The 27,982-nt window shown below is 44.3% G+C and overlaps 1 protein-coding gene across 1 annotated transcript; it reads right to left on the reverse strand.

Annotated features, from left to right (window-relative positions):
* On the reverse strand, positions 1-27,959 carry LOC139565736 (sulfotransferase 4A1). The gene is made up of 7 exons (XM_071386244.1): positions 27,613-27,959; positions 16,584-16,714; positions 14,699-14,779; positions 14,475-14,601; positions 14,103-14,197; positions 7,115-7,253; positions 1-2,346 (listed from the first exon to the last, which is right to left on the reverse strand). The coding sequence occupies exons 1-7, from the start codon at positions 27,779-27,781 to the stop codon at positions 2,234-2,236; spliced, it is 855 nt and encodes a 284-aa protein (XP_071242345.1). The 5' UTR covers positions 27,782-27,959; the 3' UTR covers positions 1-2,233.
* Positions 27,960-27,982: the final 23 nt, after the last annotated feature.

Consider the following 27,982-nt stretch of genomic DNA (forward strand, 5'->3'; position numbering starts at 1 on the left):
TTGTCCTGAATACATAACTTTATTAATAAACCAGAAAGCAAGCATGTAAAGTACAATGCATTATGCCCAGGTTAGGACAACCCTACAAAAACCAAACAAACAGTACACCACATGACCCTTGTAGAGGTGGCCTGCAGCAGGATTGCCAACGGTTGTAAACAGAGAGAATGAGAGAAAAAGCTGACAAGAGAGGTTATTTCCCTTTTTGTTTATTGTCTATTCCACTTGGCAATGTAAACACATGTTTCTAAAGCCAATTGAATTGAATCGCTAGTGAGATACAGACTGAGTGAGAGAAACAGAGAGAGAGATACAGAGAGAGAAACACAGACAGAAGGAGAGAAACAGAGAGAGAGATACACAGAGAGAGAGAAACAGAGAGAGAAACAGAGAGAGAGAAACAGAGAGAGAGAGATACAGAGAGAGAGAGATACAGACAGAGTGAGAGATACAGAGTGAGAGAAACAGAGTGAGAGAAACAGAGAGAGAGAAACAGAGAGAGAGAAACAGAGAGAGAGATGCAGACAGAGTGAGAGAAACAGAGAGATAGAAACAGAAAGTTACAGACAGAGTGAGAGAGATGCAGATAGAGTGAGAGAAACAGAGATAGAAACAGAGAGTTACAGGCAGCGTGAGAGAAACAGAGAGAGAGATAGACAGTGAGAGAAACAGAGAGAGAAAAACAGAGAGCGATACAGACAGAGTGAGAGAAACAGAGAGAGAGGGAGATAGACAGTGAGAGAAACAGAGAGAGATACAGACAGAGTGAGAGAAACAGAGAGAGAGAAACAGAGAGAGATACAGACAGAGTGAGAGAAACAGAGAGAGAGAGATAGACAGTGAGAGAGAGAGAGAGAAACAGAGAGAGAGAGAGAGAGAAACAGAGAGATACAGACAGAGTGAGAGAAACAGAGAGAGAGAAACAGAGAGAGAAAGAGATACAGACAGTGAGAGAAACAGAGAGAGAGAGAGATACAGACAGAGTGAGAGAAACAGAGAGAGAGAGAGATACAGACAGAGTGAGAGAAACAGAGAGAGAGAAACAGAGAGAGATACAGAGTGAGAGAAACAGAGAGAGAGAAACAGAGAGAGAGAGATAGACAGTGAGAGAAACAGAGAGAGAGAGAGAGAAACAGAGAGAGAGAGAGAAACAGAGAGAGAGAGAGAGATACAGACAGAGTGAGAGAAACAGAGAGAGAGAGATAGACAGTGAGAGAAACAGAGAGAGAGAGAGATACAGACAGAGTGAGAGAAAGCAGATAACTGCGCCTGTGGGAAGGGTCTGTTGAGGTTGTTACATCCACATCAATTCCACAAACATTCACAAGTGTCCAGCAGAGCAGAGGGGTTGGGAGGGGAGGGTCTACTGGTCTGTCTGAGGGCATTTACAGCAGGAAGGAGGAGGAAGAGAAGTAAGCAATAGAAGAGAAAGGGGGCTCTGTTGACAAACATAGAGGGCAATGGTGTTTTGATGCCTAACCTTTGGGGAGGGATGGATACATCCACCTTTGGATCCTGAAGGGACATGTACTTGGGGGACAGAACACAGAGAATGCTGGTAACATGGAGGGATACTCTGTTGTCTCAGTGTGGTACATTAACTCTATAGGTGGCTATGGGTCTGAGGACAGAGGAAGGCATCACTTTAGCAGCATGAACAAACAGAACTGATATGAAAGGCAGTTGTGATGTGTTGTTTTTCTGATTTTGCTCACACACGAGCATGTACACACACACACACACACAAACACACACGCATTCACTTCAGCAAGAAAGGCTGATAAAAAAAGTCTAGTGCTGATTAAGCTAATGCCCATTGAAAGCCTTTTTGTAACAAACAAGCTATGTAATGTACTGAAAGTGAAAAACGTGTGCTAAAAGGAAGGACTAGGTAAAGTAGGAACTGACCTGGATACAGCCGAAACTGAACACTTGCTCTGTATCAAAGGGCAGTCATGGGTGGTCTCTATACTTGACTCTGAGCTGGACTTATGATTCCCCACCATAGCATTCATACAGCGTTTAAAAAACATAACACTGTCTCAACGTTAAGTGTTGAACGAGACGTGTAAGCTTCCTCTGTATAGGTTTGGTGACAGCGATTGATATATACATTATATCCAATACGTGATTGATTGATTGATGAAGAGAGGCAGAGGAGTGTACAGTGTTTTGGCAGCAGGAGGAGGAGTGTAGTCCGTGTTCGCGTCGTTGTGGTCAGTCGGTTCGGTCCTCACAGGCCGAAGTCAAAGGTCAGGTCAGACTTGCCCATCTTCTGTCTATACACCGTGTCAAACTTGTCATTCATAGACACGGTGAAGATGTCCTGCCACAGTCCCACGCGACCTGACAGAAGAAAGAGTCACATGATCATACATCACTGAGACAAACGGCCGAGAGGAATGGTCAGTAGTGTATATGAATGTTATCATTCTGAAACCTTCTTTATTGCATATTGATCAGCTCATAGGCTATCTATGCTTCCTTATGACTCCAAACCGTGTACAGCGAGGTCCATAATCACCTCGATAGAGATGAGCAAAAAACACTGAAATAAATCATTCAAATACGGAGCTATATTGTACGCTACATTTTGGGGGGGAAATTATATTATTTTATAGTAACACAATTGCTCAGAGAAAGAGATTTTGTTTAACAAGTTATATCGAGCAAAATAGCCCCATAACATCAAAGATCCAACTGCATATTTTACAGTAGGTAATCAAATCAAAATCAAAAAAAGATAAAGATAATTACACAAGGAATAGATACACAACGAGTAACAATCACTTTGCTATATACACGGGGTCCCAGTACCGGGTCGCTGCGCAGGGGTACGAGGTAATGGAGGTAGATATGTATATACAGTGCATTCAGGAAGTATTCAGGCCCCTTTACTTTTCCCACATTTTGATACATTACAGCCTTATTCTAAAATGGATTAAATAAAAAATTGTCCTCAGAAATCTACACACAATACCCCATAATGACAAAAACATGTTTTTAGATTTCTTAATAAATAAAATAATATGAAAAATATAAGTATTTACATAAGTATTCAGACCCTTTGTTATGAGCCTCGAAACATGACAGCCCGCTTGGACTTTGCCAAAAGGCACCTAAAGGACTCTCAGACCATGAGAAACAAGATTCTCTGGTCTGATGAAACCAAGATTGAACTCTTTGGCCTGAATGCCAAGCGTCACGTCTGGAGGAAACCTGGCACCATCCCTATGTTGAAGCATGGTGGAGGAAGCATCATGCTGTGGGGATGTTTTTCAGCAGCAGGGACTGGGAGACTAATAGGATCGAGGGAAAGATGAACGGAGCAAAGTACAGAGAGATCCTTGATGAAAACCTACACCAACAGAACATAGGGCGGTCTATTTGTTCGCTCGTTAGGAGGCCGCCTTGCCTGCCTCTTTTTTCGAGTCCCGGTGATTAGGGCCTGGTTCGGAGTAAGCAGAATATCTAGAGCTGCCGACTCGTTAAAGAGGCTCGTAAAACAGCCGCTATCTAACGTAGCGCCATCTCATATATCTAGGTATGGGGATCTTTCCTGCTTATATACTGGTGTGCATGGCACTCTATTTTCATATCATCTGACCATAGCACCGGTTCCAATCCAAGTGCTAAGGCCGTTTTAGCAAACTCCAGGAATTTACATTTGTTGGATAACATGAAAATAGAGTTGGCCACGCACACCAGTGGTGGGTTTGGCATCGAAATAAGGGTGTATAAACAGGAAAGATCCCCATACCTACTGTAAAATATGGTGGTGGATCTTTGATGTTATGGGGCTATTTGGCTTCCCACCTGGTGCCTTTGTTAAGGCCAACGGAATCATGAACTTTACCGAGTATCAGGACATTTTTTGCCAAAAACCTGGCTGCCTCCGCCAGCAGGCTGAAACTTAGTGGATCTTCCAGCAAGACAATAACACCAAGGACACATCAAAATCCACAAAGAAATGGTTAATTGACCGCAAAATGAACATTTTTCAATGGCCATCTCAGTCATATGCATTTGAACCCCATTGAAAACCTGTGGTTTGAATTGAAGAGTCCATAAGTGCAGACGATGGATATCTAGGATCTGGAAAGATGTTGTATGGAGGAATGGTCTAAGATCACGCCAAATGTGTTCTCTAATCTCATAAAACATTTTAGAAAAAGGCTCATTGCCGTTATCCTCACAAGGTGAAGTATTGAAAGGCATTGAAAACATATTTTTGAGATGAAAAATATTACTTGTTAAACTAAATCTCTTTCTCTAAGAAATTGTATTAGAATAAAATAATATAATTTTTGGAGCATACAATATGGGGCAGCAGGTAGCCTAGTGGTGGGCCAGTAACCGAAAGGTTGCTAAATCAAATCCCCAAGTTGACAAGGTAAAAATCTGTTGTTCTGCCCCTGAACAAGGCAGTTAACCCACTGTTCCTAGGCCGTCGTTGTAAATAAGAATTTGTTCTTAACTGACTTGCCTACTTAAATAAAGGTTAAATAATATTTAAAAAAAATATAGCTCAGTATTTTGTATTATTTATTTGCTACAGTCTTTTTTGCTCATCTATCAAGAGCGCCAATCATTTTGGGCCTATGTATGTATGTCTACAGACATGGACTCACCTGCCCTCCAGTAGTGTGTATAGGAATGTGTGTTTATGGCCCTAATAGCTCAGAGCTGTGTGTTAGACCAGCACCAGGTCAGAGGCTAGGATCCATGCACTAAAAGAAACAGAACATGGAGAAAACAAGACAAATCTGACAACAAATTATAAGAAAAAAACAACATAACAAAAATCTACAATGATCAACATGAAAAATGAAAAATGAAATCATAATTATATTAAAACGACATTCATAAATCATAATGCCAGAAAAAGTACAACAAATGTGAACGGATTTCCAAACTGAACAGTAAGGTGCAACTCCTTGTGCCAGAAATCACTGAGCTGTAATTACTATGTTTAACCACAGGGAGGCGGTGCAGAGCAAAAATAGGAGTGAATGGAAATGCCCTTAATTCAGCTAGTCGGCAGAATTTTTATGTTTGGAAAAATAACGTTCCCAAGATAAATGGACTATTTCTCAGGTCCAGATGCTAGAATATGCATATAATTGACAGATTAGGATAGAAAACACTCTAAAGTTTCCAAAACTGTCAAAATAAACCTGAGGAAATCCAACCCGGAAGTGCCTTTTATTTGGAAAAATCCCTGTTCCGTTGCCTGCCCCTCCTCCATTTAAAGGGGTATCAACCAGATTCCTTTTCCAATGGCTTCCTCAGGCTGTGACCAGGCTTTAGACATAGTTTCAAGCTTTTATTTTGAAAAATGAGCGAGATTTTTCAAAACGCGTCAGGTGTCCTTTGATTAGTTCCTGCGCGCGAGAGATGTAGCTCGACATTTTCTTTCTCTGTAGTATTGAATAGGTTACCGTTCGGTTGAAATATTATTGATTATGTATGTTAAAAACAACCTGAGGATTGATTATAAAAACAATTGACATGTTTCTACGAACATTACGGATACTTTTTGGAATTTTCGTCTGCCTTTCAGGACCGGAACGAGCCTGTGGTTTTCTGAACATAACGCGCAAACCAAATGGCGGTTTTTGGTTATAAAACTAATCTTTATCGAACAAAAATAACATTTATTGTGTAACTGGGAGTCTCGTGAGCGCAAACATCCGAGGAGATTATCAAAGGTAAGCGATAAATTTTATTGCTTTTCTGACTTTCTTGACCAAGCTAATTTGAGGCTAGCTGTTCTTACTGTTTTGTCTAGTGATTGATAAACTCACAAACGCTTGGATTGCTTTCGCTGTAAAGCATATTTTCAAAATCTGACACGATAGGTGGATTAACAACAAGCTAAACTGTGTTTTGGTATATTTCACTTGTGATTTCATGATTATAAATATTTTTAGTATTATTTTTGAATTTGGCGCTCTGCAATTCAGCGGTTGTTTATGAAAAGGATCCCGCTAAAGGGATCCATGCGGCAAGAAGTAAATGAATGGTCCAGAGTGAGATATTCCCTATTCCTTTGAAGGTTTATGTTACTGCTGGGGTATGTACATCTGACTCATGATCTGCGGTTTGGTACAATAAAGCTCTTGTTACTCTCTGCCCCTAACAGACCAAGGATCAGACTTCTGCAACCCAGTGCTAACCTTCACCACTATGAGCCAAACAACTAAACTGGCCCTGGATCATTGCTTAAAGATATAGACTACACACAAACACATAGTATGTAACTGTTCTACATAACCTACATACAAATCTGGTCTAGGTTGACTCATCCTCAGCCAGGTTAGCAGAGATATAAAGCCATATGAACATATTCTATATGCCTTGAACAGTGTGCGTGCATCCGTATGCCTACCGCAAAGGATAACATTCCAGCTTGCTGTAATTTGGTGTATGGCTGAGGCTCACACATTTCGTTCTGATATCCTATTTCTTTGTCTCTCTCTGTCATTCTCTCTCTCTCCCTCTGTTCCCCCTCTTCTATCCAAGTGCACCATATCATGCACTGCAACCATGCTTGTGTCTAGGCTTGTGAGTGTCTAATAATAGCCTAAACAATGTATATGATGCAAGCAGCGAAGCTATGAATGGGGCTAGAGGGAGTACACCAAGTAATGTGTGTGTGTGTATGTGTGTGTAAAGGTTGGAGTTGGCATACAGCACACACGTTACTGTCCCTCTTGGCACACAGCCTTCACCCCTTCCATTCACTTTACGGCCCAAAACACGCAATGCTTCAGTAACCCTATAGATCTCTTTACTTTCTCAACTCTGTCGTCGGGAGATACTCGGAAATCTCTGCCTCCATAGTGATCATTCCTTGGCTTATCTTTAGTGTCTGTCTAGCCCTCACTTCTGTTTTCTTTCCTCCTTATCTTCCTTTCCTCTATCCCTCTATCCCTCTCTTTCTCTTCCTCGCTCTCTACCTCTGTCCTTCCCCGCCCTATCTCACTCTCCCAAATCTCTTGCTCCATCTTTCTCCCTCCCTTCCTTCTCTCCCTACCCCCTCTATTTCTCTACCGCCCTCTCTCCCCCATCCCTCGCCCTCTCTCCCTCCTGCAGATGGAGAGGACCTCACCCCTGCAGATGGAGAGGGCCTCTGAGTTGCAGCACTGCTCTATGAGCTGGTTGCAGCTCTCCACCATGGTCTCCAGCTGGGCCTTGTCACATGAGACACCCAGGAACCTCGCCAGCTGCCCCACCAACGTCCCCAGGTCCTGGAGAGAGAGATGAAGGAGAGTAGGAGAGGAGAATAAGAGACAGAGAGAGAGAGGAGAGGAGAGAGGGGGAGGAGAGGAGAGGAGAGAGAGGAGAGAGAGGGGGAGAGGAGAGGAGAGAGAGAGAGAGAGAGAGAGAGAGAGAGAGAGAGAGAGAGAGAGAGAGAGAGAAGGAGAGTAGGAGAGGAGAATAAGAGACAGAGAGAGAGAGGAGAGGAGAGAGGGGGAGGAGAGGAGAGGAGAGAGAGAGAGAGAGAGAGAGAGGGGGAGAGGAGAGGAGAGAGAGGGAAAGGAGTCAAAGACAGAAGAGAAATGTAAATAAAATAGTAATTATATTTAGTCACCTCCAAAATGATTGGCATTTTACATGCATGTTACCTAATTTTTACACCCCAGTGAAACAGGAAGCCATGGAAGGCCACAATACAGTTCCTTAAAGGGGCAATCCGCAGTTGTTACATCTATTTTTGGACTACTGAATTCATTATATGTACCCGTTGATTATTGAAGAATATAACTTATAAATGCCTCATGATCTTAGTTCAACTGTCTTACACCATCAGAAAACAATATATAAACTTGTTTTACTCAGTTTGTAAACAAATACAATTTAAACAAACACTATATAGCTTCAAAACATGATTCCTTGCATCCATAGCCTTGTCTATGAATTTGAGAGTGGTTACATTTCTCCAGCTCCATCCCTCAGATTTTTATCAAAACCAGGGGTGGGGAGATGGCTTTGTTATTGTTTCTACTGCTGATTGCGCTTTAAGCTGAGACTAAATTAAAAAAGTAAAAAAAAGATATATAGGGGTGCCAATATTTTTGACACCTACGTATCTATTTGAGAAAATATATTATTACTATTATTAAAATCTATTTCTCTGAGCAATATAAAATAATAACAGTTTTGTATTAAACATTTCAAATGTTTTGGAGTGTACAATATTGCTCAGTATTTGGATGATTTAATTAATACAGTATTGTTTTTGCTCATCTTTATCAAGAGTGCCAATAATTTATGAGGTGACTGTACCAAATGATCTCTTCTTATCACTCCCAAATGACCTATGAACTAGAGTTTGATAATGCCTTAATAATAAGGAGTATAAGACAGGTTGCAGTACTTTCTATTCCATACACAACCCAGTCACGCCACTGTGACAAGGTAGTTGGGCTGTATTTATAGGGGGAAGTTGAGCCAAAGGGGTATGGTTTTCTTGTTTCTAGGAAACCATACACAAAATGTATCATTGAAACAAAATATACTGAACAATAATATAAGGCATTATTGCTTGGATATGAGGTAACAGTGGTAAAAAGTAACAAGTGTTTGTTAGGTGTGAAGCCTGTGTTAAAATATGCTTAAAGTGATTAAAAGACAAAAAGCGATTGTGTTGAATTGTGTTTGGGAAATGGAGATAGACGGCTCAACTTACCCCACTGTCCCCTACATCTCAGACAGAGTGGGGGTTGAACTCTGACTCCGAACATCTGCTTATGTCATCTAAGACATGTTTACAGATCCTTCTATGTGTTATCTAGCGGTTATACATTGGAGTTTCATTGCCTTGCAATAAAGAGGCTGAATTTCTGTCTGTCTCTGTGGACAGTTATAAACTTTGACCACAGTTCCTTTTTTCTTTCTATAGAAACAGATGCCTTATCCTTATATAACACACTTGCTCTGCAAATACCCTTGCCATTGTCACACCCTGGCCTTAGTTATCTTTGTTTTCATTATTATTTTAGTTAGGTCAGGGTGTGACATGGGGAATGTATGTGTTTTGGTTTGTCTAGGGGTTTGTACGTTTAATGGGTCAGTGTCTTGTCTAGGTGTTTGTATGTCTATGGCTGCCTAGATTGGTTCTCAATTAGAGGCAGCTGTGGTTTATTGTCTCTGATTGAGAGCCATATTTAAGGCAGCCATAGGCAGTTGGGTTTTGTGGGTAATTGTCTATGTTGAACGTTTGTTGCTTGTCTATGCACTTACGTCGTTAGCTTCACGGTTGTTTTGTTTAGTTTGTATTCAGTGTTCGTTTTCGTGTATTTTCCCTTCTCTAAATAAAAGAGAATGTATTTTGCACACGCTGCGCCTTGGTCCTCTCTCTCACCCATAGACGATCGTGACAGAATTACCCACCTGAATCGGACCAAGCAGCGTGTAAAGCAGCAACGGGAGCAGCGCATAAAGGATTCATGGACATGGGAGGAGATATTGGATGGAAAGGGACCTTGGGCACAACCGGGAGAATATCGCCCTAAAGCCGAGAGAAGGCGATATGAGGAGGCAGCACGGAAGCAAGGCTGGAAGCCTGCGAGTACAACCCAAAAAATTCTTGGGGGGGGGCTAAAAGGGAGTGTGGCGAAGTCAGGTAGGAGACCTGCGCCTACTCCCTGTACTTACCGTGGAGAGCGAGAGTACGGGCAGACACCGTGTTACGCAGTAGAGCGCATGGTGTCTCCTGTACGTGTGCATAGCCCGGTGCGGTACATACCAGCTCCTCGTATCGGCCGGGCTAGATTGAGTATTGAGCCAGGTGCCATGAAGCCGGCTCAACGCTTCTTGTCTCCAGTGCGTCTCCTCGGGCCGGCTTACATGGCACCAGCCTTACGCATGGTGTCCCCGGTTCGCCTACATAGCCTGGTGCGGGTTATTCCACCTCCCGCACTGGTCGGGCAACGGGGAGCATACAACCAGGTAAGGTTGGGCAGGCTCAGTGCTCAAGGGAGCCAGTACGCCTGCACGGTCCGGTATTTCCGGCGCCACCTCCCCGCCCCAACCTAGTACCACCAGTGCCTACACCATGCACCAGGCTTCCTGTGCGTCTCCAGAGCCCTGTTCCTCCTCCACGCACTAGCCCTATGGTGCGTGTCTCCAGCCCATTACCACCAGTGACTACACCACGCACCACGCCTCCTGTGCGTCTCCAGAGTCCTGTGCGTTCTGTTGCTGCTCCCCGCACTAGCCCTGAGATGCGTGTCCCCAGCCCGGTACCACCAGTGCCGGCACCACGCACTAGGCCTAATGTGCGTCTCCAGGGTCCAGTATGCCCTGTTCCTTCTCCCCGCACTAGCCCTGAGATGCGTGTCCCCAGCCCGGTACCACCAGTGCCGGCACCACGCACTAGGCCTAATGTGCGTCTCCAGGGTCCAGTATGCCCTGTTCCTTCTCCCCGCACTAGCCTGAAGGTGCGTGTCCTTAGCCCGGTACCTCCAGTTCCGGCACCACGCACCAGGCAGACAGTGTGCCTCAGCCGGCCAGAGCTGCCCGTCTGCCAAGCACCGTCAGAGCTGCCCGTCTGCCAAGCACCGTCAGAGCTGCCCGTCTGCCAAGCACCGTCAGAGCTGCCCGTCTGCCAAGCACCGTCTGAGCTGCCCGTCTGCCAAGCACCGTCTGAGCTGCCCGTCTGCCAAGCACCGTCTGAGCTGCCCGTCTGCCAAGCACCGTCTGAGCTGCCCGTCTGCCAAGCACCGTCTGAGCTGCCCGTCTGCCAAGCGCCGTCTGAGCTGCCCGTCTGCCAAGCACCGTCAGCGCTGCCCGTCTGTCCCGAGCCGTCAGAGCTGCCCGTCTGTCCCGAGCCGCTAGAGCCGTCCGCCAGACAGGATCAGCCAGAGCCGTCCGCCAGACAGGATCAGCGAGAGCCGTCCGCCAGACAGGATCAGCCAGAGCCGTCCGCCAGACAGGATCAGCCAGAGCCGTCCGCCAGACAGGATCAGCCAGAGCCGTCCGCCAGACAGGATCAGCCAGAGCCGTCCGCCAGCCATGAGCAGCCAGAGCCGTCCGCCAGCCATGAGCAGCCAGAGCCGTCCGCCAGCCATGAGCAGCCAGAGCCGTCCGCCAGCCATGAGCAGCCAGAGCCGTCCGCCAGCCATGAGCAGCCAGAGCCGTCCGCCAGCCATGAGCAGCCAGAGCCGTCCGCCAGCCATGAGCAGCCAGAGCTTTTCCGCCAGCCATGAGCAGCCAGAGCCGTCCGCCAGCCATGAGCAGCCAGAGCCGCCAGCCAGCCATGAGCAGCCAGAGTCGCCAGCCAGCCATGAGCAGCCAGAGTCGCCAGCCAGCCATGAGTAGCCAGAGTCGCCAGCCAGCCATGAGCAGCCAGAGTCGCCAGCCAGCCATGAGCAGCCAGAGTCGCCAGCCAGCCATGAGCAGCCAGAGTCGCCAGCCAGCCATGAGCAGCCAGAGTCGCCAGCCAGCCATGAGCAGCCAGAGTCGCCAGCCAGCCATGAGCAGCCAGAGTCGCCAGCCAGCCATGAGCAGCCAGAGTCGCCAGCCAGCCATGAGCAGCCAGAGTCGCCAGCCAGCCATGAGCAGCCAGAGTCGCCAGTCTGCCAGGATCTACCAGAGCCACCAAAGCGGGTATTGACAATGGTGGAGTGGGGGCCACGTCCCGCACCCGAGCCGCCGCCATAATAAGGCCCACCCCGGACCCTCCCCTTCAATGTCAGGTTGTGCGGTCGGAGTCCGCACCTTTGGGGGGGGGGGGGGGGTACTGTCACACCCTGGCCTTAGTTATCTTTGTTTTCATTATTATTTTAGTTAGGTCAGGGTGTGACATGGGGAATGTATGTGTTTTGGTTTGTCTAGGGGTTTGTACGTTTAATGGGTCAGTGTCTTGTCTAGGTGTTTGTATGTCTATGGCTGCCTAGATTGGTTCTCAAGGGGCAGCTGTGGTTTACTGTCTCTGATTGAGAGCCATATTTAAGGCAGCCATAGGCAGTTGGGTTTTGTGGGTAATTGTCTATGTTGAACGTTTGTTGCTTGTCTATGCACTTACGTCGTTAGCTTCACGGTCGTTTGTTGTTTTGTTTAGTTTGTATTCAGTGTTCGTTTTCGTGTTTTTTCCCTTCTCTAAATAAAAGAGAATGTATTTTGCACACGCTGCGCCTTGGTCCTCTCTCTCACCCATAGATGATCGTGACAGCCATACATGTTACGTTTTTTCCTCAATTGCGTACAAGCCATTTTTGGATCTGTGTTGAAATGTATCTACAGCAGAACAGCAATGATCAAATGCTCAAATACATTTACAGAAATTCTGATCATTTTCTTGCCTGACTTGCATTTCTTAGACCAACTTTTGTCGTCAGTGAATACAAAAGTCACTTAAGTTTTGTTCATAGAATATAACGCATTGTTTTCATCAGAAGAGAAATGTGTGCAATTGCGTTCACTGTTTCTGTCAATCAGTAAATACTACTGCACAAATTTCTAGATCACCCCATCAGTGTCATACCATGTACGATATAATAACAATATATGGAAAGATCTAGGAAATGGGGACTGTCTAATTGCCAAAATATTGTGGACGTGCAGAGATGCAGAGCATGAAGTTGGGTTACCCATAACTCATCATCTTCAACATTGTGAACTTTGATAGAGCTTTGCTATGGTGATTGAGGCCTATACAGTCATAGTTGTGTTCCTCCATTGTATTCACCTTTTTTATTTGTATTTATTTCTTTATTTTTTTACCCCTTTTTCTCGCCAATTTCATGATATTCAATTGGTAGTCTCATCGCTGCAACTCCCCTACGGACTCGGGAGAGGCGAAGGTCGAGAGCCATGCGTCCTCTGAAACACAGCCAATCTGCACTGCTCGCTTAACCCGGAAGCCAGCCGCACCAACGTGTCGGAGGAAACTTGCAGATAGTGTTTCTGCGCAGCAATGGAAAGTCTATATAGCAATGAGCAAACTAGCCTTTGTATTGAATACATGAAACTGCATTGTGATGATACCGATGAATGTGCTTATTTCTTCTATTTTTTATCAGGAATAATATCTGTGTCTGAAATTGTTTGGTGTAATATGCATAAAAGGAGAGTAAATAGCCCATAATTCTGCACCTTTGGATAGTTGTACTTCCTTTTTAGTGACTGCAAAGAAAATGCATTGATCTACTTAGAATTTTATTAGACTGACTAACTTTCTGTTTTGTCTGCTTGGACTCAACAGATAAATATGGTTGTGTTACTCTTTTTGCAGGCAGTCGTGTTCTTTTGATCAATCTGACATTTTGACGGTATAATATCATTTTGAAGAATGTATTTATGTTTTGAGACGGCATTTACTGTTTCGCCAAAGGCCACAGAGTTCTCTTTTGAACTCTATTTTGGAAGTCGACAACATTGTTAAAAAGAAAAATGGTTGTACGCGATTGAGAAAAACCTGTTTGTTTTCCAAGAAAGGTAGGCTACATGAGCTACTTTCCCCCAACAGTGGCAATGCTGTAACTATGTTGTAACACTGATAGTCACTTTGAGTGATAGTGAATAATATCACGCCCTGGATGGCTTGCTAGTCTATATACTGTATAAACATTCATGTTTGCAAATGATTCCTAACAAGAACACGCTGTGTTTCTGGGCGGGTGTTGTGTGTATGTGAGCATGAGAGCCTGCATGCATGTGTGTGTGTGTGTTTCCGTGCAATGCAGCCCTGAAGGGACCTTTGGAACAGCAAACAACAGTATTGATTTGTTCCCATTCTGCCCCGGTGAGAGTGCAGTTATGTTCCATAGACTGGAACTCTGGTTGCCACGTAGCTCTGAGGATGGTACGGTTATCATAGAGGTTAGGTGGTATGGGTAAAGTTAGAGTGACATTTGGGATAGGATAGAGCAGGACCACCCAAAGTAGGGCCAAACTTGGCCTGCTAGAGGCTTCCAGAATGATCTTATGTATACATGGTGGGTTTTTGGCAGCGCACTAATCAGTGTACCTCTAGGATAGAGGGTGGAGGTTCAGGTAAGGTTTGGTTTGATTTCGATATATGCTAGACAGTAGATATAGATGAGTGATGGAGGGAGAGAGAGAGAGGAAGGGAGGGAAAGCGTTTTTTTTACCTTGTACATGTCTTCATATTTCAGGAAGAGGACGTTTGAGTCCATGCGATGCTCCCAGAACTCCTGAACATGCTCAAACCAGGAACCATATCCCACTATGAGACAGAGAGAAAAAGAAGGGGAGAGAGAAACATAGGTGGAGAGAGTTTTTAGTGAGTTTCCCCAGGTGTTTCCCCAGGCTTTCTCTTCCCTCTTCACACAACCTGGCCTGATCAGTTACTTATTGCCTAAATAATGCCAGGTCTCCCTGTTAGCCACCCATTCCTCTTAGTCCCAATTAAGAAAAGTAGTCCAGTGTAGACAGAGGACACAAGATGAATAGTGACACCCCCTGCACACCTGGGCGGGTGAACCCTGAACTCTGACACTCACGCTTGTCGTTCATGAAGCGTCTGCAGAACTCCTGGAAGGTTCCGCGGTAGCTCATGGTTCTGAGGGAGCGGTGGAACTGGTAGTAAGACACCACAAGATCTTTAGGGTTCCTCGCCATGTAGATCACCTACAGGAGAACCACATAGAACCACACAGACAATTAGGACTGAATAGATGGAAACATTATACAAACATTATACAAACCAATTGAAGTGTACTCTGACCTTGGACTCTCCATTGTGCATGGCTGTAGGCAGGAAGCGGTAGGGCAGGTGGCTTTTTATCAGACGAGGAGATGTCAACTCCTGTGAAAAGATAGAGGAATTGTCATCATTGGGAACAGAGACGGTATAAAACAAGGAGCAGAAAAACACCTAATCCATTTCTTGATTTGCATTGAAATATGGTGCTGCATGTGGTAACTGTACCTGTCTGTTTTACAAGCAAGTGATTCAGGATCAGGAAGTAATAATACTCAGTGCTGTAGGCCTACCTGTATGATGTCTAGGCCAGACTGAGGATACTACAGAACAGTAGTAATACTCAGTACCATAGGCCTACCTGTATGATGTCTAGGCCAGACTGAGGGTACTCCAGAACAGCAGTAATACTCAGTGCTGTAGGCCTACCTGTATGATGTCTAGGCCAGGCTGAGGATACTACAGAACAGTAGTAATACTCAGTGCTGTAGTCCTACCTGTATGATGTCTAGGCCAGGCTGAGGGTACTCCAGAACAGTAGTAATACTCAGTACCATAGGCCTACCTGTATGATGTCTAGGCCAGGCTGAGGATACTACATTACAGTAGTAATACTCAGTGCTGTAGGCCTACCTGTATGATGTCTAGGCCAGGCTGAGGATACTACAGAACAGTAGTAATACTCAGTACTGTAGGCCTACCTGTATGATTTCTAGGCCAGGCTGAGGGTACTACAGAACATTAGTAATACTCAGTACTGTAGGCCTACCTGTATGATGTCTATGCCAGCCTGAGGATACTACAGAACAGTAGTAATACTCAGTACTGTAGGCCTACCTGTATGATGTCTAGGCCAGGCTGAGGGTACTCCAGAACAGTAGTAATATTCAGTGCTGTAGGCATACCTGTATGATGTCTAGGCCAGGCTGAGGGTACTCCAGAACAGTAGTAATATTCAGTGCTGTAGGCCTACCTGTATGATGTCTAGGCCAGGCTGAGGGTACTCCAGAACAGTAGTAATATTCAGTGCTGTAGGCCTACCTGTATGATGTCTAGGCCAGGCTGAGGGTACTCCAGAACAGTAGTAATACTCAGTACTGTAGGCCTACCTGTATGATGTCTAGGCCAGGCTGAGGGTACTCCAGAACAGTAGTAATATTCAGTGCTGTAGGCCTACCTGTATGATGTCTAGGCCAGACTGAGGGTACTCCAGAACAGCAGTAATAGTGTTGTAGGCCTACCTGTATGATGTCTAGGCCAGACTGAGGGTACTCCAGAACAGTAGTAATACTCAGTACTGTAGGCCTACCTGTATGATGTCTAGGCCAGGCTGAGGGTACTCCAGAACAGTAGTAATACTCAGTGCTGTAGGCCTACCTGTATGATGTCTAGGCCAGACTGAGGGTACTCCAGAACAGCAGTAATAGTGTTGTAGGCCTACCTGTATGATGTCTAGGCCAGACTGAGGGTACTCCAGAACAGCAGTAATAGTGTTGTAGGCCTACCTGTATGATGTCTAGGCCAGACTGAGGGTACTCCAGAACAGTAGTAATACTCAGTACTGTAGGCCTACCTGTATGATGTCTAGGCCAGGCTGAGGGTACTCCAGAATAGTAGTAATACTCAGTGCTGTAGGCCTACCTGTATGATGTCTAGGCCAGACTGAGGATACTCCAGAACAGCAGTAATAGTGTTGTAGGCCTACCTGTATGATGTCTAGGCCAGACTGAGGGTACTCCAGAACAGTAGTAATACTCAGTACTGTAGGCCTACCTGTATGATGTCTAGGCCAGGCTGAGGGTACTCCAAAACAGCAGTAATACTCAGTGCTGTAGGCCTACCTGTATGATGTCTAGCCCAGGCTGAGGGTACTACAGAACAGTAGTAATACTCAGTACTGTAGGCCTACCTGTATGATGTCTAGCCCAGGCTGAGGGTACTCCAGAACAGGAAGCTGCTCATCGATGTTCATCAGACCAATCTCATCTGGGTCCGCCCCCTGACTCACCAGATACACCACCTCCTGAAGGAGACTGGTACCTGGGGGGGGGTAAAGATGGTGAGAGGAGGGAGGGGGAGAGGAGAATGAAGAGGAAAAGGTAAATGGGTAGTCATTTGTGTAAATGTAAAATGACACCAATGAGGGAAAAATTCACAGCCCAAACTACACCATTATAGTGCTGTTTAGCAAACACTTACCAACCTCACACACCAGATGATCTACACGGAACAAAAATATAAACGCAACATGCAATAATTTCAAAGATTTTACTGAGCTACAGTTCATATAAGGAAATCAGTCAATTAAAATAAAGGCCCTAATCTATTTATTTCACATGACAGGGAATACAGATATGGATATTTTGGTCACAGATAGGTAGGGCCGTGGAGCAGAAAACCAGTGAGTATCGGATGTGACCACCACTTGCCTCATGCAGCGCAACACATCTCCATCCCATAGAGTTGATCAGGCTGTTGATTGTGGCCTGTGGAATGTTGTCCCACTCCTCTTCAATTGCACTGCAAAGTTGCTGGATATTGGTGGGAACTGGAACACGCTGTTGTACACGTCGATCCAGAGCATCCCAAACAGGCTCAATGGGTGACATGTCTGGTGAGTATGCAGGCCATTGACGAACCGGGCCATTTTCAGCTTCCAGGAATTGTGTACAGATCCTTGCGACATGGGGCAGTGCATTATCATGCTGGAACATGAGGCGATGGGTGCGGATGAAAGGCACAACCCCACCGACACTATGGGGCACTCTGTTCACAATCAGCAAACCTCTCGCCCACACAACATCATACGTGGTCTGCGGTTGTGAGGCCGGTTTGAAAGAAATTAGCTTTTTGTGTGTATGGAACATTTCTGGGATCTTTTATTTCAGCTCATGGGACCAACACTAAACATGTTGCGTTTATATTTTTGTGCAGTACAGTTTTATACCGAATGCTGCAATGATAGTTTGTCTATTTTAGCTAGCTAACCTTAGCTAGATAGCTAAAATAGCCAAACTAACCTTATCTAGGTAGCTAGCTAAGCTAGCACCAAAGCTAGCACAGTATCTGGATCCTCCCCTTTTCCACTGCAGTTTCAGATGAGCAGCACTCAGTGAGTCAGTGTTAAACATAGTGAAAAAGTAGCTAGTGCCCCTAATGGAAGTACCAATGCCAAAGAGGAGAAAAGTGCAGGACATAAGCTTTTTTTGGAAGAGAATTGTAAATGAATGAATGGCTACAAAGCTAGCTAGCTAACTACACTATACATACTGTAATGGTCTGGTAATACATAGTCAGCTAGCTAGCTATACATATTTTGCCAGACAGTAAATAAATAATTTAGCTAATAAATCATAATCTAATTCATGTTAATAAGTTAACCCCGTCATTGTTCAGGTCAGCCATTTTTGTCATATGATAATGCATTTGGTCAAATGATTAAGGCACGGTTCAAAGACAGGCAATAGAGAGTGAGAGAGAGAGAGCACCACCCATGTTGAGGCAGGGAGAGGACGAATAGGTCATCAGGTGAGAATTTGGAATGTAGTGGTGAAGAAACAATTGTGAACACACAAATTTGAATATTTAAATGTAGTCCTATAAGACATGCCTTGTAGATGTAATATTGTTTAAGTTTAATCATATTTTGGCAATAGAAAGGCCCTTCTATTTTGGCAATAGAAAGTAAGACACGGTTTGTTGTCATGTTTGATGAAGGGGACTGAGCCACAAGTCAGGGACCAGTTGAGCACAGATGACAGGGGCAGAGCCACCGAACAAAAATAAGTTATCGACATCGGTACCAGGACAAAACCAAATCAACCACATCCCAAGTGTATTGTAATCCAGAAGCGAGCTGACAGAGTTGTCATTTCAAGAGAAGTGGTTTCAAGTTTCCCCTGGCTGCATTACAGTGCCTCTTTAAAAACCTCTCTGGGATAGGTGGGACATTAGCGTCCCACCTGGCCAAAATCCAGTGAAAATGCAGAGTGCCAAATTCAAATAAATTACTATCAAAATTAGACTTTCATGAAATCACACATGCAGTACACCAAATTAAAGCTACACTTGTTATGAATCCAGCCAACGTGTCAGATTTCAAAAAGGCTTTACGGCGAAAGCAAACGATGCTATTATCTGAGGGTAGCACCCCAGCAAACAAACACAAACAATCATATTTCAACCCTCCAGGCACGACACAAAACGCAGATATAAAGATATAATTCATGCCTTACCTTTGACGAGCTTCTTCTGTTGGCACTCCAATATGTCCCATAAACATCACAAATGGTCCTTTTGTTCGATTAATTCCGTCGATATATATCCAAAATGTCCATTTATTTGGCGCGTTTGATCCAGATAAACACCGGTTCCAACTCGCGCAACATGACTACAGAATTTCTCATAAGTTACCTGTAAGCTTGGTCCAAACATTTCAAAGTACTTTCCTAATACAACTTTAGGTATTTTTTAACGTAAATAATCGATCAAATTTAAGACGGGATATACTGTGTTCAATACCGGAGGAAACCAAAGTGTAGCGTGCTTTTCAAGTCACGCGCCTCTATCAAAGAGTACACTTCCCTCTACCCTCGTTCTGAACAGTGCTACTTCTTCATTTCTCAAAGGAAAAACCTCAACGAATTTCTAAAGACTGTTGACATCTAGTGGAAGCGATAGGAACTGCAAAAAAGTCCCTTAGAAATCTGGATTCCCAATGAAAACCCATTGAAAAGAGAGTGACCTCCAAAAAAAAAAATCTGAATGGTTTGTCCTCGGGGTTTCGCCTGCCAAATAAGTTATGTTACATGATTCAAACAGTTTTAGAAACTTCAGAGTGTTTTCTATCCAAATCTACTAATAATATGCATATCTTAGCTTTTGGGCCTGAGTAGCAGGTAGTTTACTTTGGACACGCTTTTCATCCGGACGTGAAAATACTGCCCCCTATCCCAAAGAAGTTTTAAAGGGGGTTTTATGCTTCCATTGCACCAAAGTGTGTCTGAATAAGAGGTTACGCTTTGGCTAAAACTCAAACCCTGCCTTTTATTGTCCCCAGCACAAGGTGCACCTGTGTAATGATCATGCTGTTTAATCAGCTTCTTGATATGCCACACCTGTCAGGTGGATGGACTATATTGGCAAAGAAGAAATGCTCACTAACAGGGATGTAAACAAATTGGTGCACAACATTTGAGAGAAATATGCTTTTTGTGCATATGGACAATTTCTGGGATCTTTCATTTCAGCTCATGAAACATGGGACCAATACTTAACAGGTTGCGTTTATATTTTTGTGCAGGATAGTTTTATACCAAATGCTGCAATGCTAGTTTGGCTAGCTATGCTAGCATCAGGCTTTAGAAATTGGAAGAAGGCGCTTGAGAAGATTTCAGCTTATGCTAAAAGAGTTCACAAAAATCAAACCCCGTGGACTCACAGTTACAGTGGGGCAAAAACGTATTTTGTCAGCCACCAATTGTGCAAGTTCTCCCACTTAAAAAGATGAGAGAGGCCTGTAATTTTCATCATAGGTACACTTCAACTATGACAGACAAAATGAGAAAAAGAAATCCAGAAAATCACATTGTAGGATTTTTAATGAATTTATTTGCAAATTATGGTGGAAAATAAGTATTTGGTCAATAACAAAAGTTTCTCAATACTTTGTTATATACCCTTTGTTGGCAATGACAGAGGTCAAACAGTTTTCTGTAAGTCTTCACAAGGTTTTCACACACTGTTGCTGGTATTTCGGCCCATTCCTCCATGCAGATCTCCTCTAGAGCAGTGATGTTTTGGGGCTGTTTCTGGGCAACACGGACTTTCAACTCCCTCCAAAGATTTTCTATGGGGTTGAGATCTGGAGACTGGCTAGGTCACTCCAGGACCTTGAAATGCTTCTTACGAAGCCACTCCTTCGTTGCCCGGGCGGTGTGTTTGGGATCATTGTCATGCTGAATGACCCAGCCACGTTTCATCTTCAATGCCCTTGCTGATGGAAGGAGGTTTTCACTCAAAATCTCACGATACATGGCCCCATTCATTCTGTCCTTTACACGGATCAGTCGTCCTGGTCCCTTTGCAGAAAAACAGCCCAAAGCATGATGTTTCCACCCCCATGCTTCACAGTAGGTATGGTGTTCTTTGGATGCAACTCAGCATTCTTTGTCCTCCAAACACGACGAGTTGAGTTTTTACCAAAAAGTTATATTTTGGTTTCATCTGACCATTCGACATTTTCCCAATCTTCTTCTGGATCATCCAAATGCTCTCTAGCAAACTTCAGACGGGCCTGGACATGTACTGGCTTAAGCAGGGGGACACGTCTGGCACTGCAGGATTTGAGTCCCTGGCGGCGTAGTGTGTTACTGATGGTAGGCTTTGTTACTTTGGTCCCAGCTCTCTGCAGGTCATTCACTAAGTCCCCCCGTGTGGTTCTGGGATTTTTGCTCACCGTTCTTGTGATCATTTTGACCCCACGGGGTGAGATCTTGCGTGGAGCCCCAGATCGAGGGAGATTATCAGTGGTCTTGTATGTCTTCCATTTCCTAATAATTGCTCCCACAGTTGATTTCTTCAAACCAAGCTGCTTACCTATTGCAGATTCAGTCTTCCCAGCCTGGTGAAGGTCTACCATTTTGTTTCTGGTGTCCTTTGACAGCTCTTTGGTCTTGGCCATAGTGGAGTTTGGAGTGTGACTGTTTGAGGTTGTGGACAGGTGTCTTTTATACTGATAACAAGTTCAAACAGGTGCCATTAATACAGGTAACGAGTGGAGGACAGAGGAGCCTCTTAAAGAAGAAGTTACAGGTCTGTGAGAGCCAGAAATCTTGCTTGTTTGTAGGTGACCAAATACTTATTTTCCACCATAATTTGCAAATAAATTCATTAAAAATCCTACAATGTGATTTTGTGGATTTTCTTTTCTCATTTTGTCTGTCATAGTTGAAGTGTACCTATGATGAAAATTACAGGCCTCTCTCATATTTTTAAGTGAGAGAACTTGCACAATTGGTGGCTGACTAAATACTTTTTTGCCCCACTGTATCTACAGCTTTAAGAAGAGGAAGTAAAACATTGTCTACTGAAAATTGAAGGTTCAGTGAAGTTCTTTGCAAGACAGGGTGAGGCCTTAAGAGGTCATGAGGAAGAACATGAAAATCTTTAGGAACTTTTAAAAGGCAAAAGACGACAAAGTCCTTCAGAGCTTAAAGAGGCGCAACCATGATTACACTAGCCCTAAGATACAGAATGAGATTCTTAACTTAATGAGCAATGACATCATTTGAAGAATAGCCAAAATCATCCGATCTCTCCCCTCCCCCCCAACAACACAAAGTTACGCCCTTGGCTGTCGGACAGGCGAAGAGTCAGTATTGACTGTCCTGTCCGCTTGGGTTGTGCGGTTTCCAGATTTTCCATATCGTCATACCGTCCTTCTCTCATTCCAGGATGTATGGTATTACCGGTTTAGTGCAAAAGGGGGCGCTAAAAACATAAAAACCATTGGGCATCTGCAACCAAAATTCTAACAAAATTAGCGAATTTCCATGGAGGCTGCTAGCTAAATATGCTAACAAGCACGAACAAAAATAAACACATTTCAAATCCAGCTCATAAAGTTATACATACACTACCATTCAAAAGTTTGGGGTGACTTAAATTGCTTTTCTTTCAAAAAGGAAATTTCTTTTGCCCCCTTTTTCTCCCCAATTTCGTGGTATCCAGTTACTGTCTTGTCTCATCGCTGCAACTCCAGTACGGACTCGGGAGAGGCGAAGGTCGAGAGCCGTGTGTCCTCCGAAACACAACCCAACCAAGCCGCACTGCTTCTAGACACAGCGCACATCCAACCCGGAAGCCAGCCGCACCAATGTGTCGGAGGAAACACCGTACACCTAGCGACCTGGTCAGCGCGCACTGCGCCCGGCCCGCCACAGGAGTCGCTAGTGCGCGATGAGACAAGGATATCCCTGCCGGCCAAACCCTCCCTAACCCGGACGACGCTGGGCCAATTGTGCGCCGCCCCATGGGCCTCCACTATATGCCTAAAGGGTTTTCTAATGATCAATTAGCCTTTTAAAATGATAAATTTGGATTAGCTAACATAATGTGCCATTGGAACACAAGAATGATGGTTGCTGATAATGGGCCTCTGTACGCCTATGTAGATATTCCATTAAAAACCAGCTGTTTCCAGCTACAATAGTCCTTTACAACATGAACAATGTCTACACTGTATTTCTGATCAATTTGATGTTATTTAATGGACAAAAAATTTGCTTTTCTTTAAAAAACAAGGACATTTCTAAGTGTGACCCCAACCTTTTGAATGGTAGTGTATATAGGTACGAGATACCGAATGTCATTTTTGGTGCGTTTGAACATTTACAAGCGAATGTGAACAAGAGACAGTACAAATTAACAAAAGTTTTGATGCACGCTTGTCTGATCTGAAGCAGCATGTGTACAAGCTGTGTCAGTCTGGGGTTTGCCTGCTCTACTCAGAGAAGATGGGGGAGAAGCAGACGGAAGGAGAAAACGGAGGAGAAAAAACACAAGGAAATCAAAAGACAGCAGTGGCAACAGTCCAGATAACTCACCCAAAAGGCTTTGACTTCTCAAATACGGCAGAAAGCCAACACAATATGATGCCCCTTATTAATTCAGTAACTTACTTAGATAACACAGAATTCTTAATTTTTCACAGCAGGAAGATAATATATAACAGGTAAGATATCTCTTGGTGTGTTTAATAAAAGCAGACCTAAAATGCTTTTTTTGTTATTTCTGCTCGGCGTCAGACAAATTCTGTGCTTCAGTTGCACTTCTCCACTAGGATGAGAATTCATGAACGGGCGTTCTATCAGCAGACAGCTCTGACAGATGTGCCGCTTTTTTCTCAGGTACTTTTCTCTGTACTTTTCTCAGGTAAAATTCAAGATTAACTGTAAGCAAAACATTAAGAAATGTGTATGGCTACATTATGTCTATGATAAACATTGGAAATGATGGCCATGCATCGTTTATGCAAAAAAATACCTTTCTTTTTCGTTGTAAACTCATTTACTTGTGTGGCTGCCATCTGTCGAATGTGTTGCGCTAATGTATTTTCTGTGAAGGGAAATGATAGTTGCACGTCCCTGATCACTCTGTTGAAGCAACAAAAAAAACCACTGTTGACTTTGAATATAAAACGCAACCCCTGTCAATACACAGCTGGACTCAGCTGCTCCTGCTTTCACCCATTGTGCTATTTACAAACAAACATGACTGGCTCAACTTTTCTGGGGAACTATGATAAGTTTCATAATGTAAAATAATGTGACAGGTGAAATGAAGAACGTGATCTGCTTTATCTCCTAATTGCTCAAGTTGACTGCAGGTATTTACTTAAAAAGTAGCTACAAATGGTATTGACTGTATTGAAAAACCACCCAGTGGCTATTTCCAAATACCCCGGTATACGGTATATACAGTATACTGCCCAAGCCTTATGTCCACCTGTGTACAATGTCTTTACCAACGACATATTTTACCAGGATTTGGAAAATCTATCTGATCATTTATTTTCCCCGAAAGCTTTGTGGACATCGGGGAATTGTGCATTGAGGAAGATTCATGGCTAGGTGCACTTGGAAGGACTCAATAGGTCAGTTAAGAACAAAATCTTACAATGACGGCCTACCCCAGACGATACTGGGCCAATTGTGCGCCGCCCTATGGGACTCCCAATCCCGGCCAGATGTAACACAGCCTGGAATCGAAACAGGGACTGTAGTGACACCTCTTGCACTGAGATGCAGTGCCTTAGACCACTGCGCCACTCGGGATAGAAATGTACAGAATGGTTACCTGGAGGAAAATGGGGTAGGGTCATGCTTTGTAATTTCAGTCAAAGGGAGGGTTTAGTATTTTTTTAATCTAGTCCAGGGGTGGGTCATGTAATTTGTAATTTATGAAATCTCAATATTTCTGTGTTTTAGAATTAGTTGCATATTAGGCTGTATCGATGTGTGCCCAATGCTGCGGGCAACATCAAGTGCGCTTATAGGCTATTTAGTGTGGTCTCAATCAAATGATCCATAGCCTATAAGCTATGAAGTGCATGCTGGGAGAATTTATTTTATTTATTTTTTTATTTTTTATTTTACCGTTATTTTACCAGGTAAGTTGACTGAGAACACGTTCTCATTTGCAGCATCGACCTGGGGAATAGTTACAGGGGAGAGGAGGGGGATGAATGAGCCAATTGTAAACTGGGGATTATTAGGTGACCATGATGGTTTGAGGGCCAGATTGGGAATTTAGCCAGGACACCGGGGTTAACACCCCTACTCTTACGATAAGTGCCATGGGATCTTTAATGACCTCAGAGAGTCAGGACACCCGTTTAACGTCCCATCCGAAAGACGGCACCCTACACAGGGCAGTGTCCCCAATCACTGCCCTGGGGCATTGGGATATTTTTTAGACCAGAGGAAAGAGTGCCTCCTACTGGCCCTCCAACACCACTTCCAGCAGCATCTGGTCTCCCATCCAGGGACTGACCAGGACCAACCCTGCTTAGCTTCAGAAGCAAGCCAGCAGTGGTATGCAGGGTGGTATGCTGCTGACAATGCTGCTGAGAAGCACAGAGCAAGGTTATATTTCTAAGATACACTATATATACAAAAGTATGTGGACCCTCCTTCAAATTAGTGGATTTGGCTATTTCAGCCACACCTGTTGCTGACAGGTGTATACAACTGAGCAAACAGCCATGCAATCTCCAGAGACAAACATTGGAAGTAGAATGGCCTTACTGAAGAGCTCATTGACTTTCAACGCAGCACCGTCATAGGATGCCACCTTTCCAACAAGTCAGTTCATCAAATGTCTGCCCTGCCAGACCTGCCCTGGTCCACTGTAAGTGCAGTTATTGTGAAGTGTAAACGTCTAGGAGCAACAACGGCTCAGCCGCGAAGTGGTAGGCCACAAGCTCACAGAACGGGACCGCTGAGTGCTGAAGCGCGAAGCGCGTAAAAATCGTCTGTCCTCGGTTGCAACACTCACTATCGAGTTCCAAACTGCCTCTTCCCAGAAGAGTGGAGGCGGTTATAGCAGCAAAGGGGGACCAACTCCATATTAATGGCCGTAATTATGGAATGAGATGGAATGAGATGTTCGACAAGCAGGTGTCATGTAGTGTAGGTAAAATGGAGTAGAATTGCATGAAATGTTTATAAAAGGCCATTTCTTCTTGGACCTGAAAATGTGATAACAGATTCATGCAATGCTTTTACTTGAAAGGAGATCTCTCCACCCCTACTCTTGTCCACGGTGGTCTGAGAACCCAAAACCTTGTGCGCTATCAAAATTCCTGTGTTGCCATGTAATGCTTACAAGATTAACAGTTTCTAAAACTGCATATCTAAGACTCTGGTCTGTCCAAGCAGTGAGGGTAAATGTATACATGTTCTCTGCTATCCACTTCGGTTTAATTATTATTTTGGGTACAGGGGACAGTTTTTTTTTTCAAGTATTCAGGGAGGTTTTAGGTCATATATTTAGCTGGAGGGAGGGCCAGCCATTTGTGTTTCAGAGGTCTGATTCTATCCATGTAACCCTTATTATAAATAACATTCACTCCCTTACAGTGCTAATATTGTAGGGAACAACATCGCCGATCACTGACTGCCAGCCTGCATCTGTTACCAGGCCTTGTAAGGTGTGCATATTGGTGGCAGGGAAGTCAGGTGCAGGAGAACGAACTTAGTATAAACGGAGTCATTTAATAAGAACTTACAAACAAACTCCAAAACCAAAATATACAAAAACTAATAAAATGGGTACAAAACCCATCACGCACCAACACATAATAGCACTAACATACAATCAAACAATCTCCAACAAGGACATGAGGGGAAACAGAGGGTTAAATACACAACATGTAATTGATGGGATTGGAACCAGGTGTGAAGGAAGACAAGACAAAACCAATGGAAAATGAAAAATGGATCAGTGATGGCTAGAAGATCGGTGACGTCGACCGCCAAACACCGCCCGAACAAGGAGAGGGACAGACCAAGAGAGCACAACAACCCAGACTGCTCCCACCTCTCTTCTCTCCTCTCTCTCCTGTAATTATACTTTACTCCTGCAGATGCAGATATAGGCACTGCTGAAATCCAGTGTGGACAGAGAAGAGACATTAAAGGAATACTTGCTATATATGTCTCTGAAAGATTTGACTCCCACAATGAACTTGAGGGAAGATGGATATTTATGTCCACCTAGTCACGTGACCAGGAGGACCCACCCGGGGAGCGAGTTCTGCTCCAGCACAGGTTGTCAACACACAAGTGCGTCACGCGCAAGCACAGCGTATCACGGTCCGCAGCAGCACAGCACTGCGCAAAGCAGTCTGGATCTGACAGAAAGAGACGGATGTAAGCAGTAACCCGAGGCCTGAAAATTCAATACATTGTCTGTGTATCCTCCGATAACATATGTCAACAGCGAATGGATGCGAAGAGCGCAGGCGTTTAACGTAACTCGAAGGTTCCCATGATAAGTTATTGATTTCAGCAGCACATAACTCAGAATGAAAAGTCCTTCAATGAGCTGCCATGACTGCCACGAAATCAGACTGTTGTCTATTTGTGAATGTTCCTAACGCAGCCGGGCGATCGCAGCATTTAGCCTGCTGCAGGCTACGTTTGGAGAGAGGTAAACATTGATGCCCTTCCCTAATAGACCAGTGCAACTCCGAACACAATGCAATCATAAACTTATAAGGACTCAACTGAAGACAATTGCGTTTCTTACACACGACACAATATGGCGAAAGAAATGTAAAGCAACTATAGACCTACACCTAAGACCCTGCATTCTCTAGTGAGGGTACTGGACTAATGTATTGCATAGCATCAACACTTGCCAATATTGTTTACCTGACTTGGGATACGTGACAATCCATATGTCGCTACTTCTGAGGGAGAAGTTGGCGATCTCCTCCATCTTTCCTCTGCAGAAGGGTGGAAGTCGTACTCCATCAAACTCGAAGTATTTGCTCTCAAACTCTATCGGGGTGCTTGGCGTGTCTGCCTCGCTCTCGGCCATCCTCAAAACGGGCACCCAACAACAATATATTTGTAATCAATTGAAAGGTTATAATTAGATTTGTTTTGAGAGCGATAATAATTATCGTCTCGAGTCGAGATATATGGTTAGGCTAGGACGTGATAGACCGCGAGCGAAGTACGCATTGACCTTCAGCCAATCACGTCGTAGCAAAGTGATGTAATGCGATGCGCTCATGTG

The sequence above is a fragment of the Salvelinus alpinus genome, chromosome 37 (genome assembly GCF_045679555.1).
Source record: "Salvelinus alpinus chromosome 37, SLU_Salpinus.1, whole genome shotgun sequence".
Taxonomy (NCBI): domain Eukaryota; kingdom Metazoa; phylum Chordata; class Actinopteri; order Salmoniformes; family Salmonidae; genus Salvelinus; species Salvelinus alpinus.

Coding starts and splice junctions, on each gene's coding strand:
- LOC139565736 (XM_071386244.1), bottom strand. CDS start 27,781: ATGGCCGAGAGCGAGGCAGACACGCCAAGCACCCCGATAGAGTTTGAG. Junction 14,780..16,583: donor CTGGGCTAGACATCATACAG/GTAGGCCTACAG, acceptor ATCTTTTCACAG/GAGTTGACATCTCCTCGTCT. Junction 2,347..7,114: donor GGCCCTCTCCATCTGCAGGG/GTGAGGTCCTCT, acceptor TTCTTCTGTCAG/GTCGCGTGGGACTGTGGCAG.